The sequence below is a fragment of the Sceloporus occidentalis genome, unplaced genomic scaffold, assembly GCF_023333645.1.
Source record: "Sceloporus occidentalis isolate IW3139 unplaced genomic scaffold, rSceOcc1.0.p SCAF_248, whole genome shotgun sequence".
Lineage (NCBI taxonomy): Eukaryota > Metazoa > Chordata > Lepidosauria > Squamata > Phrynosomatidae > Sceloporus > Sceloporus occidentalis.
The window spans coordinates 16,845-33,762 of record NW_028317228.1 but is presented as its reverse complement, the minus strand read 5'-3'; the positions used below and the strand labels follow the sequence as shown (position 1 = coordinate 33,762).

The 16,918-nt window shown below is 38.7% G+C and overlaps 1 protein-coding gene across 1 annotated transcript in view; it reads left to right on the top strand.

The window, feature by feature from the left end:
- LOC149276068 (high affinity cAMP-specific and IBMX-insensitive 3',5'-cyclic phosphodiesterase 8B-like) overlaps positions 1–15,585 on the top strand; it is a 49,491-nt gene extending 33,906 nt beyond the window's left edge. The window contains exons 8-21 of the mRNA XM_089503916.1: positions 348–488; positions 1,294–1,382; positions 2,212–2,272; positions 5,143–5,262; positions 6,022–6,078; positions 7,013–7,177; positions 7,739–7,784; positions 8,098–8,233; positions 11,610–11,808; positions 12,812–13,029; positions 13,483–13,637; positions 13,725–13,885; positions 14,270–14,399; positions 15,479–15,585. Coding sequence (XP_089360042.1) covers positions 348–488; positions 1,294–1,382; positions 2,212–2,272; positions 5,143–5,262; positions 6,022–6,078; positions 7,013–7,177; positions 7,739–7,784; positions 8,098–8,233; positions 11,610–11,808; positions 12,812–13,029; positions 13,483–13,637; positions 13,725–13,885; positions 14,270–14,399; positions 15,479–15,585 — 1,785 coding nt within the window. The remainder of the gene's footprint in view (positions 1–347; positions 489–1,293; positions 1,383–2,211; positions 2,273–5,142; positions 5,263–6,021; positions 6,079–7,012; positions 7,178–7,738; positions 7,785–8,097; positions 8,234–11,609; positions 11,809–12,811; positions 13,030–13,482; positions 13,638–13,724; positions 13,886–14,269; positions 14,400–15,478) is intronic.
- The last annotated feature ends 1,333 nt before the right edge of the window (positions 15,586–16,918 follow it).

The following is a 16,918-nucleotide window of genomic DNA, read 5'->3' as shown; positions in this document are numbered from 1 at the left end:
TGGCAAGCAGCTACCCTACACGAGCATTGTGCGACCTGACATATACAGAAGCATGTAGCATTCACAACATGGTTTTACTATTTATTTTACTTTTTCTATTTATTTTACTTTTTCACATTGTCTAAGACCCAAGGAAATATATATATTTTTTTAGGAAATCCCCTTTTAACATAATTACTGGTAGTTAAATTAATAATACTGAATAATCCATCTAGAAATCAAAAATATATACTGTGAATATATTATGCTTTATTATACAATGCCATACCAAAAACTCTTTTGCAATGACCCTTTCTCTGATTGATGTTTGATAACTACAAGCGTTCTAAGTACTTGTAACTTGTCAGTATATTAATCCAGCCTTTGAACGGATGATGGGATATCACAGGGACGAACTAGTCGGTAAAGAGCTCACAGAGTTGCCAAAAAGTGACAAGAACCGGGCAGATTTATTGGACACAATCAACACGTGTATCAAAAAGGGAAAGGTGAGAACTATGGGTATATCCCACAAATTTAGAAATATACATTGTATTATATACATATATTCACCTTTTCAAAGCACCGTGATTTACAAATGTGTTTCTAATAATATCATCACCATTCAGCCACTCAATGCACTCTGTTTGACAGAATGAATTGTTACATTTCTCCCAGTGTCCTTCTGAGAGGTTCAAAATAGAATAAGTTCAAGTATTTTAATCATATTAAATTGAATTGAGGCTTTTATCTCTATTAGATACAGGATCATTTGTGATTTAAGAAATTATTGAATTTATTCCGAAATCATTTCATTATTACCAAGAACCCCAAAATATAATAAATAATTAATAACTGATATGTCAAAAAGTGCACCATTGTTTGTATATGTGCCCCATGGATTTTTTTATACTTTGACTTATTTATTTTTGCATAAAGATAAGCATACAGGTGCTCCTTTCTGATAGGAAATCCACTTTGACCATTACTCATTCATATTTTTTGGGAACACTTATTTGTCATGTGAAGAAAGGTAGGCACTCATAGGTTGTTGCAGTAGAAACTGGAAATGTTTCTAAATTACGAAGTTTTTCTCTTACGTGATTAAAAACAGAGAACAGGATAAAATTAGACAGCACCCTTAATAGAGCATTCAGAGTAAATACAGAAAGCATTCAAAATATAGATCGGTATCACAGAGGAATTAAAAATATGTAATGTATTATTGTTATTTCTAATCCTTGGGTGTTTTTTCTTAATTAACCAATTTGGGTTTTTCCACTGTTTTTTCTTTCCTCTTTTTATTGTCCGAAGGAGTGGCAAGGGATTTATTATGCAAGAAGGAAATCAGGAGACAGCATCCAGCAACACGTGAAAGTAACCCCTGTAATTGGGCAAGGAGGGTGAGTACAAGAAGTCTGGATCATGTCAGGTGATGTGTACTTGTTCTCATGCCGGTAGATTATGACGTACACGTTATGAAAAAAAGTATTGGGACACCTGACCATTATATCACAGAGGAATTAAAAATATGTAATGTATTATTTATTTTATGTCCCAGTATTGGGACACCTGACCATTACACCAACAGGGACTTTTATGACATTGCATTCTGAATAAATAGACGTTATTATGTAGTGGGTCCCCCCTTTGCCGATATAACAGCTTCCACTTTTCTGGGAACGTTTTCTACAAGATTTTGGAGTGTTTTTGTGGGAATTTTTGCTCGTTCATCCAGTAGAGCATTTGTGAGGTCAGGCACAGATGTTGGATGAGAAGGTCTGGCTTGGAATCTCCGTTCCAGTTCATCCTAAAGGTCAATGGGGTTGAGGTCAGGACTTTGTGTGGCGGTTCAAGTTCTTCCACACCAAACCCAGCCAACCATGTCCTTATGGGCCTTGCTTTGTGCGCTGAGGAACAGTCACGCAGGAATAGAAACTGTTCCCACAAAGTTGGAAGCATAGCATTGTCCAAAATGTCTTGGTATGCTGAAAGGGGACAACTACATATTAATGCCAGAGGGTGGACCAATTACATTTTAATGTCTATGTATGTAGAAACTGTTCCCCCAAACTGTCCCCATAAAGTTGGAAGCATATCATTGTCCAAAATGATTTGGCATGCTAAAGGGAACAAATCTTGTGGAAAACCTGCGAGCATTGTGGCATTTATGTAAATACGTAGTCTTAGAACAGCTCTGGATGACTAACAACTGTATATTTATGTTACTAGGAAAATTAGACATTTTGTGTCTACCAAGAAGCTGTGCATTTCCAGTGACAACAACAAACAGGTGCTCTTTTTATTCATGTTTCCGTGCTTATTTATATATAAACAATATGTTTGGTTTTGCTACAGTTTTATTGATTTGCTATCTACCCAGTATCTATCATTACTCAACCTCCAAATAGTTGGCATCAGAGGTTGGAGCAGCTCCCCAGACTCTGCTCTTGTGTCATTAAGGTGTGTAGTGTTACCTCGCTGCAGCACAACTCCCTTTCATTCTATGTTTTAAAGGAACAGTTGGGCCCTCGAAATTGTATTGGTATTTTTTAATGCATTTTAAACTAAAATTTAGACATCTTAACATATGCGGAATTATAATGTGATTGTTCTCTTTATTACTAGATCTACAAGGTAAATCGAGATGAGAAAAGCTCTGGAGAGAACACGCTAACAGGTTGTCTACTTCCATATGTTTTTCTAAATTGAAAGAAAAGGTTATTTATAAATTGTGTTTAAAATAATGGAATGTAATACTTAAAAGCAAAATATGTCTAGTGGTAAAAATCCAGAGTCACACATTACAATTGAACATACACAGGGGCAGATCGGTTGGGGAGTCAGGGGGTTAAAAAAAAGGCGGGTCCAAATTGTAGTGGCCCAGTCGCTTAGGCTGAAAAGCTATAAAGAAGCCACCAGGCAAGGTATAGGGGGTAAGGGAGATAGGAAAGAAGTAGGAGAGAAAGAGGCTTAAGGGAGGGAATGAGTATGTATGTGTGTATTTATGTTAGTCTGTAAGTATTAACTGTCTCTGTGTGACCATGACTGTGTATATATGTGTTAAAGGGAGTGTGTGTTATGATGAGGGAATGTGTAAAAGTGTGTATATGTTAGCGTGACTGTGTGTGTTAGCATGAGTATGTATGTATAAGTGTGTATTAGCATGATTGTGTATGAGAACGTGTGTGTTGGAGGGAATGTGTGTTAGCGTGAGTGTGTAAGTGTGTGTTAGCATGAGTGTGTATATGTGTGCCAGTGTGCGTTAGCTTCCAGAGCATAGACAATGGGCCGATGGGACTATTTGTTTTTGTCGGCCTCCTATGCCTCCCCTAAATCTAGAAAACAAGAAATAGGTTCATTCGAATTTTTGTGGTACTGAAACAATTGGAGGGTGCTTCAGCAGACCAGGGCCGGCCTTAGGGGTGTGCGACCTGTGCATCGGTTTTTTTTTTTAAACTTTATTTAACATCCCTCATGTTAAATAAAGTAAAAAAAACCGATGCTTTAATTTAAGTCCCGGGCAGGGGCGGCGAGCGTTTGCTCGTGAAGTTTTCAGCAACCGTTTGGCGCCCTTCACTCTCCGTAACCCCGTCACGGTGCCGGCATTTCATGTTACGTGCCGGAATATGACATCATATTCCGGCGCTCAACATGAAATGCTGGCACCGCGGCAGAGCGGGAAGACGGATGCCTCTCGCCCCCACTGCAGGACTCCGGCAACAAGGTAAGTGAGGATAATGAGAAGTAGGGAGGGGGGGTAGATAGTTAGAAGGGGCAGGGGGGGATAGTGAGAAGGGGCAGAGGGGGAGATAGAAGGGGCAGGGGGGTTAGTGAGAAGGGGCAGAGGGGGGGATAGTGAGAAGGGGCAGAGGGGGGGGGATAGTGAGAAGGGGCAGAGGGGGGGTAGTGAGAAGGGGGCGCTCGAGGAGTAGTCTGCACAGGGCACCAGAACACTTAAGGCCGGCTCTGCAGCAGACAATCTTGTCATACTCCAGTATTACCAAATATGCTAAGGTTTGAATTTGTTTTATATAAAAAAAAAACTATTCCCTATCTACCCTAAATATATAGGTTAATAAAATATAATTCCAATCATCTAAAAACACTGCTGATCTGCTGTAAAGGGAGACAGCGGGCTGTAAACTGAGCAAAACATATAACCTATATATTAAAAAAGTAGCTAAGACCACCAGTAAACGAGTAAGCCCTAAATAGAGACTTCACTAGTATAATCAAAGTATAGTCCATATAGCAGATGCCCTTTCTATACAGCTTTTGTAAGCATGAGCCCTGACACGCGTTTCCCTGCTTCCTCATGTGGCTTCATCAGGTACCATGTGAGGAAACATGGAAACATGCCTCAGGGCTCACATTCACCAACATTATATAGTAGAGAAGGCTTCTGCTATTATTCTTATTCTCTATTCAGAGTTTATTAATTAAGTGGTGTGAAGCCTTAGTTGCTTTGTAAATATATAATGTTTATGTTTACTCAGTTTACAGGCTCCCTATATTGCAGAGATTATTTTGAATAAATGTTATATTTTATTAACCTATTTATTTAGGCAATTGTCTTTCGTACCAATTTTATATATTTATAGTTACTTAGGTTTCAATACTTGTGATCTCCTTTGAAATCCATTAACAGGACACCTTTATTGAGAAATGCTTTGAAATTGTTTTATAGTAATTTGTTTCGTCTTTTAAAAAAATATTTATGTCTAGCTTTTTTTAAACATGACTTTTAATTACTTTTGTTATTTATTTTCCACCTTCACAACATGAAGTGTAATTTTGGATTCAATTTTTATAAAGTGTTAAAATATTGATAGGACTCATATACATATACACAAATATGTATTTAAGTACAGTATACATATCAATATTGTGTATATATCTGGTTATGTATAATTGCTTTTGTGTAGTACCCTTTTGCAACCTTTTTTTACATCATTAAGATCTGATAAATCATATTAAGTGTATAATAATGCTGAAGTTTATTTCCAAGAACTGCTTAAAGCAAAACCAGGGTCAATGAACATTTCAGGTATTCCATTAGAAACAGAGTCTGATATACTGAGCTTGTTTGACGATAATACAGGATCGTTTAATGGAAGATGGACAGTGGCTGATGGATTTGCTGCCCCTTGTCTGTATTAGCTAATGTTCCTTTGCATTTATCTTTCAGAATCCCACTCATTCAGACATAAAAATAGACGGAAAGAGTCTGTAGATGTAAGGTCTATCACATCCCGAAGTAGTGATGGTAAGACTATTCAGATGCATTCTAAAGATCGCATTTACTATAAGAGTAAGAGAATATATTTGCATTAAAAGCATAGGGAGACCACTTCAACTCTGTGAATGTATCGGACACACAATCCATTAAGAGCAACTGACTACATGGTAAGAAGATGATTAAGGGTGGCCCAGTGGAGTTCATCATAGGACAACCTGTGACATTCCACAAAATGTATTACATGTATGACATTGGTGCACCTTAGAAAGGGTCAGAAATGTCAGTCAAGTGGTCCCATGTTGCAGCTACTGTGTGGTGCCATGCCATTGTCTGAAGGTATGGAGGAATGTAAATCCTGCTAAAAAAGACTCTGCTCAGTCCATAAATTGTAAATGTCATTTCATCTGCTAAATATGCCTGGTCACCCAGCACTTCTTGAAGGAGAAAGCCACTTAAAAAGTGATTTAAAATGCATAGTGAATTCTAGGAATGTGTCATCCCAACTCAGCATTTATGGAATGAACCCAATAGACCTTGTTCTCTGGCAAATGTAATGTTATTTTCACAATAGTTTATGAAATCTGTGAAGACGCATGTCTAACTCTTACTGTGTAAATATTGTGCAACACATAATTATTGGTTGTTGATTGTTGACTATTGATTGTATCCCAAACCCACTAAGTGCAAAATAAATTGTACTTTTAATAAGGAGAAGATGGTTCTCTGATTGGAGACAAAATTTTCATAAATAACCCTGTCTATGTCCTTTTCGCTATACAGCACCAAGTTTACAAAATCACAGGTATTCATCTATGGCTCGAATCCACACCATGACAATAGAAGCTCCGATTACAAAGGTAATTAATCCTAGTACTTTTATTCTTCAAAATGAGAATCACTTATAACCCCACTGTATGTAAACAGCAGTCACCTGACCGAGGCTACTTTGAAGGATACGATGTTTGTGTGCATTATATACACGTGTTGGTACTTTTGTCCAAAGGATGCACGTTACCCCTTCCAATGTAAAATATACCATAGCTCAGTGCCCAACACTAACACACAAACTACTAATCTACGCGTTAATGGTTTTGATGAGTTACTGAAAATGTTGTTGTACAAACAGTTTTCATCATGCTGAATAAGCCATTGTCGTCCATAATCATGTTACAAATCTTCGTCAAAACGCCAGACACCAGTTATTACAACCTATGTGCACACTGATTACCATGCTTTGGCGTGAGCAGATATTTGTTCTTCATCTCTGTTCTGCCACTGATGGTTCTAAAGTAAATGAACGCTAAGTTTAACTTGAATACATGGATCCGTTTGTGCAGCCTGTTCCTAAATGTTGATATAGAGCCAGTAATAATTTATTGGCTTCTATAAAATAAGATTTCCTTATGACACCTGCAATTTATTACACAGCAACATTTGCAGAGCAGAGAGAATTATATTCTTTATAGTAAACTCTCACGCTGCCTTGCATAGTGTAATCATTACCATTTACAGATGGTGCTGTTATTATAACCATTCTTGCCATAGATTATAAACTCATGGGCAGGGTTCCCAACTCCTGTTGTGTCTGTATGCTTAATATATGTATGTGTCAACCAAATTCTACAGCACTATGCAATATGTTACTATATTATAGAATAATAATAAATACCAATAATATCTGGAGCTCAAGGAGGTAAACTGACATAACTTAAGACAGTGCTCAATATAATCTCACACTTCTGCATATCTATAAATATTTATGATTTTTTATATATTTTTTCCCTTCTCAAGGTCATTAATATAATAAATGCAGCCCAAGAGAGCAGTCCTGTCACAGTAGCAGAGGCTTTGGACAGAGTTTTGGAAATTCTACGCACAACAGAACTCTATTCTCCTCAGTTGGGTACCAAAGATGAAGATCCTCACACCAGTGATCTTGTAGGAGGTCTAATGACTGTGAGTTAAAGGGGTGGTATAGCTTGATAACAAAAAATAACTGCCCCTCAACCCAAGTTCAAAAATACGGACAAATTGTGAAGTATGTAAGGGGAGCATTTTGCTTCCTTATAACATTTTTAAAAACGTATGCATGTGGGGTGTTATTTTTATCAGCAGCACCTAAGAAATCCTAAGTAAAACTGCAAAAAAACCTGAATTTTTTTCTACTACTTTTTGACATATTATTTATACTAAATGATCAACGATGCAAAAAAGTCATACAAAGAGAAAGCCGTGTCTGCCCTTGAAAACACAGCATATAATTTGTGTGGGAACACTAAACATGGAAAAGGAGAATCAAGGCTGATCAAAGACATAGTGAAAATGGTAAACCAGCTCCGATTACCAAACAGAGTATAAGCCCTGGTCACAAAGGGGTTAAAGGAGCTATCTAGTCGCCTAAACATTGGCCATGCCCCACCATCCATCCCCTAGTACAATATTAGCTATTGATTAAAAAAAAACTACTTTTGTGATTCATTTAAATGGGGTTTTTTTTATTTTGCTTTTAATTTCCAGGACGGCTTACGAAGGCTTTCAGGAAATGAATATGTTTTTTCCAAAAGTAAGTTTTATATGAATTAATATTTTTAGTTATTTTGGGGATCATGGAAGATAGGTTTTGTTGTTTTTTTTTGCTAGTACTCCAAAGATAGCTAACCAATGGCAATTGTTACAATTATACTGATTAAAAGTCAAACAGTACATATTATTACTATTTTTATATAGAAGTTTAATTTTAACTATCCCATAACCAAACATCGAGCATATGCAGTGACGTAGCAGTAGGTATTTGCTTCATATGGATTAACGTACAGTGCTTTTCTGGTGTAAATGAGCTTTTCCGGTAATGTCAACTTTATTTTTTCATATTCTAGACATCTATCACAGCCATAGCCATCTTCCTGTGCCAGTAACTATTAATGATGTGCCACCTCGTATAGCACAAGTACTGGAAAACGAAGACTCTTGGGATTTTAACATATTTGATTTGGAAACTGTTACAAACAAAAGGTACGTTTATCTCCCGTGTTTGCTATAAATTAGTTTATGCAGTAGATTTTAGAGATGTCTTAAATAATAATTTGTTTCAGAACCTAAAGGATGTCCTACCTCTGTGACCTAGACTAGGATGCAACCACAAGGAAGCCGTATACAGGTCTCAGCTATTTAAAATAGTAAATACCATTCTGAAAAATAAATTTGAAGTTAACGTTTCTTTTTAATATAGTGGAGAATTGTATTAATACCCCAAACAAGTTAATTCCTAGATTCAATTCTAGTCATCATGAGATGAAATAAAAAAGCATGCAGGATTATTGCAAGAATTGAGCCTTCTGTTTATTTTCATAGATTAATTAAGAAATACTATAATAAAATAATAAGAAATATTACCTGGATATTTTGTTCTGCATGTACAACACACAATTTTGCTAATTATTCACTTACAATAGTTATTTAATAAAACAAATATCTAGAAGGACCGGATTTTTAGTACCGTATTTATAACTAAAATAAGAAGCGGAAACCCTACCTGCGTGTCATATGCCGATAAATCCTTCCGGTCATGCTGGAATAGAAAAGGGCCTTCCCTAAACTGTTTCCACAAAGTTGAAAGCATAGCATTGTCCAAAATATCTTGGTATGCTGAAGCATTAAGATTTTCCCTCAATGGGCCTAGCCCAACCAATAACTAAGAGGTGTGTCCCAATACTTTTGTCCATATAGTGGTACACAAAGCAAGGTCCATTAAGACATGGTTGGATGAGTCTGGTCTGGAAGAACTTGACCGGCCGCACCAGGGGAGGGCTGGCAGCCTAAGGCCTGGGGTGCAAGTCAAGTGAAGTGGCCCGTTGTGCCACGAATCAGCCCACCATACATGCCCATCTTTTCCTGAACGCATTTTCATTATAAAAATACAAATATGATTTAAATGTGGCTCAACATAAGTAAATTTAATAGCAACAAAGGATGGTAAAAAAAAAGCAAAACCTAATGCCCCCCTGATGCTCAGCCAGTTAAATGCCCCCCCATGATACTGGCTGAGGATTATGGGAAGTATAGTACACAGCAGCAGGGAAATTGTAAAGGCTAATATGAGTACCCTACCAGGATCACACCTTAAAGTGGGCTGATTGGAGACAGAGCTGACACTGAAGAGCTTAATGGGGACAGCAATGACACGGGGGCTGAAGGGGACAGAGGTGACACTGGGGGGCTGAAGGGGACAGAGGTGACACTGGGAGGGGCTGATTGGGGACAGAGATGACACTGGGAGGGGCTGATTGGGAACAGAGGCATACTGGGGAGCTGAATGGGGACAGCAATGACATGGGGGGCTTATTGGGGACAGAAGTGACACTGGGGACACACTTACATACACACACACATACCTATTTTTTTGTTTTTAACGAATACAAAAAAATATTATATAGCTTGTACAAAAATAAATTGGTTTACTAACCTTCTACTTCCACTTTTGGGGGGTTTCGTCTAGACCTCCATCCCCTGGTAGCAGCAGACTGTTTTCTATGTATACAGGATGTCAGTGACACGACATCCGCTGCTCCAGCAGTCTGAGTGCGAGGGGGCGGAGCTTTCACCCCTCACGCTCCTCCCATCACTATGCGGCCATCAGATTGCTGGAAAACTGATCTAAACGGCCGCTGGGTGCTGATGCCGCCGGCCGGAGCTACTTTAATACTTTTAAAAAAAAAATGTAATATGACAAGCCAGATCGGCTATTAAATGAAACAAAAAAGTATTAAAGTAGCTCCGGCCGGCGGCATCAGCACCCAGCGGCCGTTTAGATCAGTTTTCCAGCAGTCTGATGGCCGCCTAGTGATGGGAGCAGCGTGAGGGGTGAAAGCTCCGCCCCCTCGCACTCACCTTTCACCCCTCACGCTGCTCCCATCACTAGGCGGCCATCAGACTGCTGGAAAACTGATCTAAACGGCCGCTGGGTGCTGATGCCACCGGCCGGAGCTACTTTAACCCTTTTTTTTATTTATTTAATATGCCGGATCGGCTTGCCATATTAAAAATAAATAAATAAATAAAGTATTAAAGTAGCGCCGGCCGGCAGCATCAGCACGCAGCGGCCGTTTAGATTAGATTTCCAACAATCTGATGGCCGCATAGTGATGGGAGCAGCGTGAGGGGTGAAAGGTCCGTGTGAGGGGGCGGAGCTTTCACCCCTCACGCTGCTCCCATCACTTGGCGGCCATCGCATACGGCCGCTGGGTGCTGATGCCGACGGCCGGTGCTGCTTTAATACTTTTTTTTTTCATTTAATAGCCGACCCGGCCATATTAAATTTTAAAAAAAAGTATTAAAGTACCGCCGGCCGGCGGCATCAGCACCCAGCGGCCGTTTAGATTAGATTTTGGGCGGCCTGGGGGGCAATTGCCCCCCTGCCCCCGGCCCAGCACCTGGGCCACACGGAGTCCTGACCTCAACCCCATCGAACACCCTATGGGATGAGCTGGAACAGAGATTACGAGCCAAACGCTCTACTGGATGAATGAGCAACAATTTCCACAGAAACACTCCAAATAATGTGGATATACATTACGAGCAGATACGTGTACATTAAACACAATGCACAAACTCTGAAAGAGACAAATTACTTTTTACCCTCACTTTCATATGTATTAATTACAATGGCTCCCAGCAATCAAACAACTAGATGTTGGAAAGACAAGGTCACTTTAAATTCTAAACCAGTTTTCCAACAGGGATTTCGGCTTAAAGTAGATTTGTCACTTTTCCCATGTAACACATATATATATATATAGGGGTTTAGTACATTAAATAAACTTATGAAAGCGTGCCTAAGGATTAAAAAGAACAATATCTACATGTTAACATCTATCCAAACACAACAATGGCAACCACCTTAACTATCTGTTATGCTATTACCGGTACTTTTCCTCCCCATGAAGCCCTTCTACCACTTCTACCACCACTGTCTTTTTTTGCCAGCCTTTTGGGGAGGAAGGGGGCTAAGAAGAGGAGATCATTTCAGGACAGAAAAATGGATTAGTGCTGGCTTTGCCATGGGCTGCTATCAGCGTACATGAACTGATATTTCAAACGAAACATCTCCAGAACAATTACAGAAAACACACAAGTTATAGTTAGTTTCCGTTAATGAATGTACTTATGCTAAAAGCTGTGATGGCAACAATTCCTTTTAAATAAGTTAGAGCATGCAAAGAGATAGTTGTACTAAAGGGAGAAGTTAACAGATACATTGAAAGACAAAATTGCCAGCTTTTAGCTCGATAAAGCAATGCTTCACAATTAAAGAGCAGTGATAAAAATTGACAATGAACATATTTCTGAATGTAGAAGAAAAATCCATGTTTTTTGGGGGGGTTTTTTGCAGGCCGTTAGTCCATCTTGGATTGAAAATCTTCACCTGTTTTGGAGTGTGTGAATTTTTGAATTGCTCGGAAAGCACTCTTCGCTCATGGCTGCAAGTAATTGAAGTGAACTATCACTCAACCAACTCTTACCACAACTCGACCCACGCAGCTGACGTCCTGCACGCCACCGCGTTTTTTCTTCAAAAGGATAGTGTTAAGGTATTTTATTTGTTTGTCATGCAAAAGGACATTTGAGTGTATGATTTGTCACATTAGTCGAAAGTTTCCAAAATGATCTATGCTTATACTGTTAATAGTATGCGATGACATATGTTTGCATTGAACGGATTAACCAGAGGCACTCAGGACATCATTACAGTACCAGTACGAAAACCCTCTTCCATTCTCAAACTGGTAGATGAGCAGCATAGTGGCTGAACCAGATCAATATAACATTACGGATGTGAAGTTGAAGTCGTATGAACAGCTATAGAAACAAAGCAGTATATGTTAAAGAGACTGTCTATCTCAGTGCTATGTCCTTTTTCCCCAAAATATTAAATTTTATAGGTCTCTATACTAACTTAACCTATGGAATGGCATTTACCTATCTAAGTAATCTATATTATATTAAGTTATCTATATGTATTTAAAACCCATCACATGTGTATACCTTGGGAGCAGTCATCTTAACTTCCTTTTCTAAGTATTTGGATAATTACTCTCTCTATTAAGTTATCTCTTCAGTGGTGTTGATTGGTTCAGACAGCCTTAGTAAGGATAGGGTCTGGAGAGAAGGAGACTTTAGGACAGGTAATTGATTAGATAATGCTGGCCCTGCCGCTCTGAGACGTAGCTCTTAATTTCTACAAAGTAAACTTTTGAGCTAAAAACCCAACAATTGCCAAACAAGCAGCTCAAGCTAGTTTAAAAAAATGAATATAGGGTTTGATGTGGGAATTTACACATGCATGGGATCAACATATCCTGAAGTTAAGACAAGACCAAGGACTGATTACGGAGTCTTTACATCAGGAAAAATGGACAGAATAGACGGCTGAATGGTTCTCCTCTGCGGTCAAATTGTGTGATTCTTTGTCCATGCTTTCTCTGACATACTTAAACTGACTTGGTTCTAAGCTTTGTTGATCGATTGGTAGAGTCATTTTCTTGTTGGGAGTTTTAAGAGGGTTAAATCATCTGAATAATGTGCTCTTCTTAGGGAAGTCTTGACCAGCTGGATAAGGTAGCATCGCTTATAGCTGCCACCGTCCATGACATAGATCATCCTGGTCGAACCAACTCATTCCTTTGCAATGCTGGCAGTGAATTGGCTGTACTGTACAATGACACGGCCGTCTTGGAAAGTCACCATGCTGCGCTGGCCTTTCAGCTGACAGCAAAAGACAACAAATGCAACATCTTTAAGAACATGGACCGGTACGTCAAATGAATAATAATTCACTGATGTACATTTATAGCTGCCTAAAGGTATATAGGGATGTTGTACAAAATATATGGTACATTAAATACTTTAAAGTGCTAGATGTCTGCTTTGAACACAAATGATTTTTATTTTATTAAGGTATAAAGGTATTGAGTCATTTCTGTACACCTTATCTACCAGCCGTGTAAATTTTTAGGGCATTTTTGAGAATACCCTTGTTACTTAAAACAGACATATATGGTGGGTAGCCCAAAGTATGTCTGTGAGAGCATAGCAGTTACCCATTCCCCTACTTTAAGTCTTTCCCATAACAGTTCTCATTTTGACCCTCCTATAAGGGTGCAATGTGTACCTTCCACTTACCATTGGAAATGTGTATGTGATCATTTCTACTGATGTGCTAAACCACGGTGCTTCACAGTAATCATGTGTGTTTTCTTCATTAGGACTCAGTATCGAGCCCTTCGCCAAGCCATTATTGACATGGTTCTAGCAACAGAAATGACCAAGCACTTCGAGCATGTGAACAAATTTGTGAACAGCATCAACAAACCCATTGCAGGAGAAGACAGCAACTCCATTGTAAGAAAACGAGGTGTTGGTTATTTAATTATCGAATCGTTGTTAGGTGAGGAATCACTTTATACATTTATGGTGTTTTTTTTACTGAATATATTACAGAGTGAAGGCAGCGACTGTGAATTTCCCACCAGTGTACGAAATTCCCCCGAAAACCGCATTCTCATCAGACGTATGCTGATTAAGTGTGCTGATGTGGCCAATCCATGTCGCCCTTTGGATCTGTGCATTGAATGGGCTGGGAGGATCTCGGAGGAGTATTTTGCTCAGGTACCTCACTGTCGTTTTGTGTATTCATAAAAAATACCACCAAGGAAGGGCTGTCATCATATGGTCTGGGGAAGGGGACCCAGCAGAGTGGCCCATAAACACAGCCGATAAGACATCTTTGAAACACAACATAAAGTCACCAAAGGGGGCTGCATAGAGTAGAATTTGATTGTAGATAAGAGCCATTAGGCCCATCTAGTCTTGTTTCCCTGATGTAGAGGCACTAGGATGGCAGCATATGTTGTGTCCCTTAATCAATCCAATGAGGTCTGTGCCAATAGAAGGGGTGAATATCTGTAAATCAGTTATAATTCTGCCACCCATTTCTCACTTGTTTCTCATGCATTTCCATTCCACTGTATTGGATTTTCCTTTGTCTTGCAGACCGATGAGGAAAAGAAACAAGGTCTGCCAGTTGTGATGCCTGTGTTTGACCGACACACATGTAGCATACCAAAATCCCAAATATCATTTATAGACTATTTTATCACAGATATGTTTGATGCATGGGATGGTAAGTCATTAGATTTCTTCTCGTAATTTTGCCAAATGCCAGTATTTAGGGTTTAATGTCCTATCCACTGAAATCCCATGAAAAGTAAAAGTGTTTATCGGAGTCTAGTAGTATTTTAAAAGTAGATGTGTATTTGATTTTCTATTATTTTATTAGCTGACCTTAGCTTATTATTGTAGCTTACTCTGTGATACTCAGCTTCATAACACCTTGAGCTGTTTGCTTTATAGCAGAGCTTTGCTAGTCATTTCTAAGGTTTAAACTTTGCTAGTCCTTTAAGTTCTAAAAGCACTTTGTTGCTATGTCAAAAAAATGCAATTTTAATCGCTTTAAAATATATAAAATGGTTAAAGGCAGCTAATAGTGTTGTAAAACATCATGGGACTTGTCTTTTGAAAAAAATTGAAATATATCCCTTCGATTATGTCAAGTGGTAGCATAGTGACAGATTTTTGCTGTTCGATGGCGAATATGGGTGGCCACATTCAATTTTCCCACAAAGTGCGGGGCCAATATGTGGACTGGTCAGCAATCATGTTAAAGGTATGCGTGTACTTGAAAACGGCCGATCTGGTCACCGTACCGGTGATTCATGTACCAGGATTATGGTTCTAAATCATCTCCGAGGCGTGTTAGTGTAAGATTTTCACTTTGCACATAGCTCACTAAGAGCATGAAGCAATCAAGGCAATTCCTAGCTCCCTTTGAATCTGTTTCGGGCTGTCCGTCTGCCATCCTGTAGGGCCACACATACACCATGTTTTTACCCTTCACCTATGTGTTGTGTTCTGCACTTGGTTCTACCAGAATGATCTGCCCTCCACCAACAGTAGCTGTAATCCGTGATATCACATAATATGCCATCTGGGGGCTATTTGGGTATCAGAAGGTAATTTAAGAAAACACAGAGTCATGACCAAGGATAAAAAATAATAGTGCAAAAACTGTTAAAAGTAAATATTATCGAGGAACTCTATGGTCAATATTTTTCTTCTGAACTACTACGGGTTGTCGTTGCTCAAGAAAATACGATAAAGATTATTTTAAAAACTACTGTTTGTTTTTTTCTTTCCATCTAGCTTTTGCACATTTGCCAAACCTCATACAACACCTAACAGAGAACTTCAAGTATTGGAAATCATTGGACGAAATGAAGTGCAAAAGTCTAAGGTGTTCGCCGGAATGAAGCAAACAAAGGAAAGTCAAACAGTGACCTCTCGACCTACCTGCACTGTGAATTATTTACTAAAGGAGTCTACAGAACAAGGAGAATTAACATTTAGTACGTTTAAACATGAGGATCACTTATTACCACTTGCTGGCAAAACTAACATATAGTAGATTATTTAACAATCAACTTACTACAGCCAATTTTTGTGTTTGCTAAGAACAGTTTTTAAACCTAATGTATTTGAAAATCTGGAATTGGACATATTTAGTGTTGGAAGCGCACTCCACCAGCACTCAAAGGGTACTTAAACTATTCAGGGCTGTTGTCTTGTAACCATTTAGATAACAGAGCCGTGCTTTGCACAGTCATCAGCATTTCCAGGGGTTAAATCATCATTGTTTTGCTGAAAACAATGAGCAATGGAGCTGAACATATTTTCTGAAAAAATGTTGGGCTCCGAGGGATGTTTTTTTACAATAGAAACTCCCTGTAGTTATTTTATATAAAAAAAGGATCCGTTTCATTTGCATGCATAAAGCACCCCTTGTTGAGAGGTGCACGGGGTAGAGATACCGTTGTAATTTCATGGAACGACCAAGATGGGGTGAAGTCTGCATGAAATGGTTTTGTTGCTGATCTTCATGCTTTCCGTAAACTCGGAACCCGGAGAAGTATCTCTCACTGGAAACCAATCCAAGTTATCATGTCTTAATTTTTCTTTGCCCAGCTTCACTCTTATTTCACGGACTAAAAATGTGGAGGAGTAAGCTTTTTTGGCGCGTATTTGCTGCATGTATGATTGTTACAGGCTATACGGTAAGACTTGTGGGGGCCCTTCATTCTGTTGATAATTTAATAGAGGATCACGCATCTTAAAATGACACAAGGCCATATTTAAAACTGAAATAGTTAGGTTTACATTAATGACCGCAAAGACATTCTACAAATTACACAGAAACTGTAGATTTTCATGGAGTGGTTATATTCGACCACCCTAATTTATGGACTATTCAAGCAGGGTTGTCCCCCCCGCTGTTGTTGCACTATAAATGCCATCACACTGAGCCAACTTCTGGAGGGCTGTAGGTCTCCTAACCCTAATTTAAAGGGCTAACCATTACATCATTTATGTGTTCTACAGATTCATTATCTTTTTAGAAATACACCAAATATACAATTATAGATATATTTAAAATCATGTTGTCTAATCCAATAAAGCCACTAAAGTCGGCAGTAAAGGCATCAATATGTCATGTAACAAAATATTGCAATTTTACCAGTCTAATCCTGATGGTCGCAAGTTGCCATGTTATCATTGTTAGGGTTAAGAAATCATAATTTATTAATA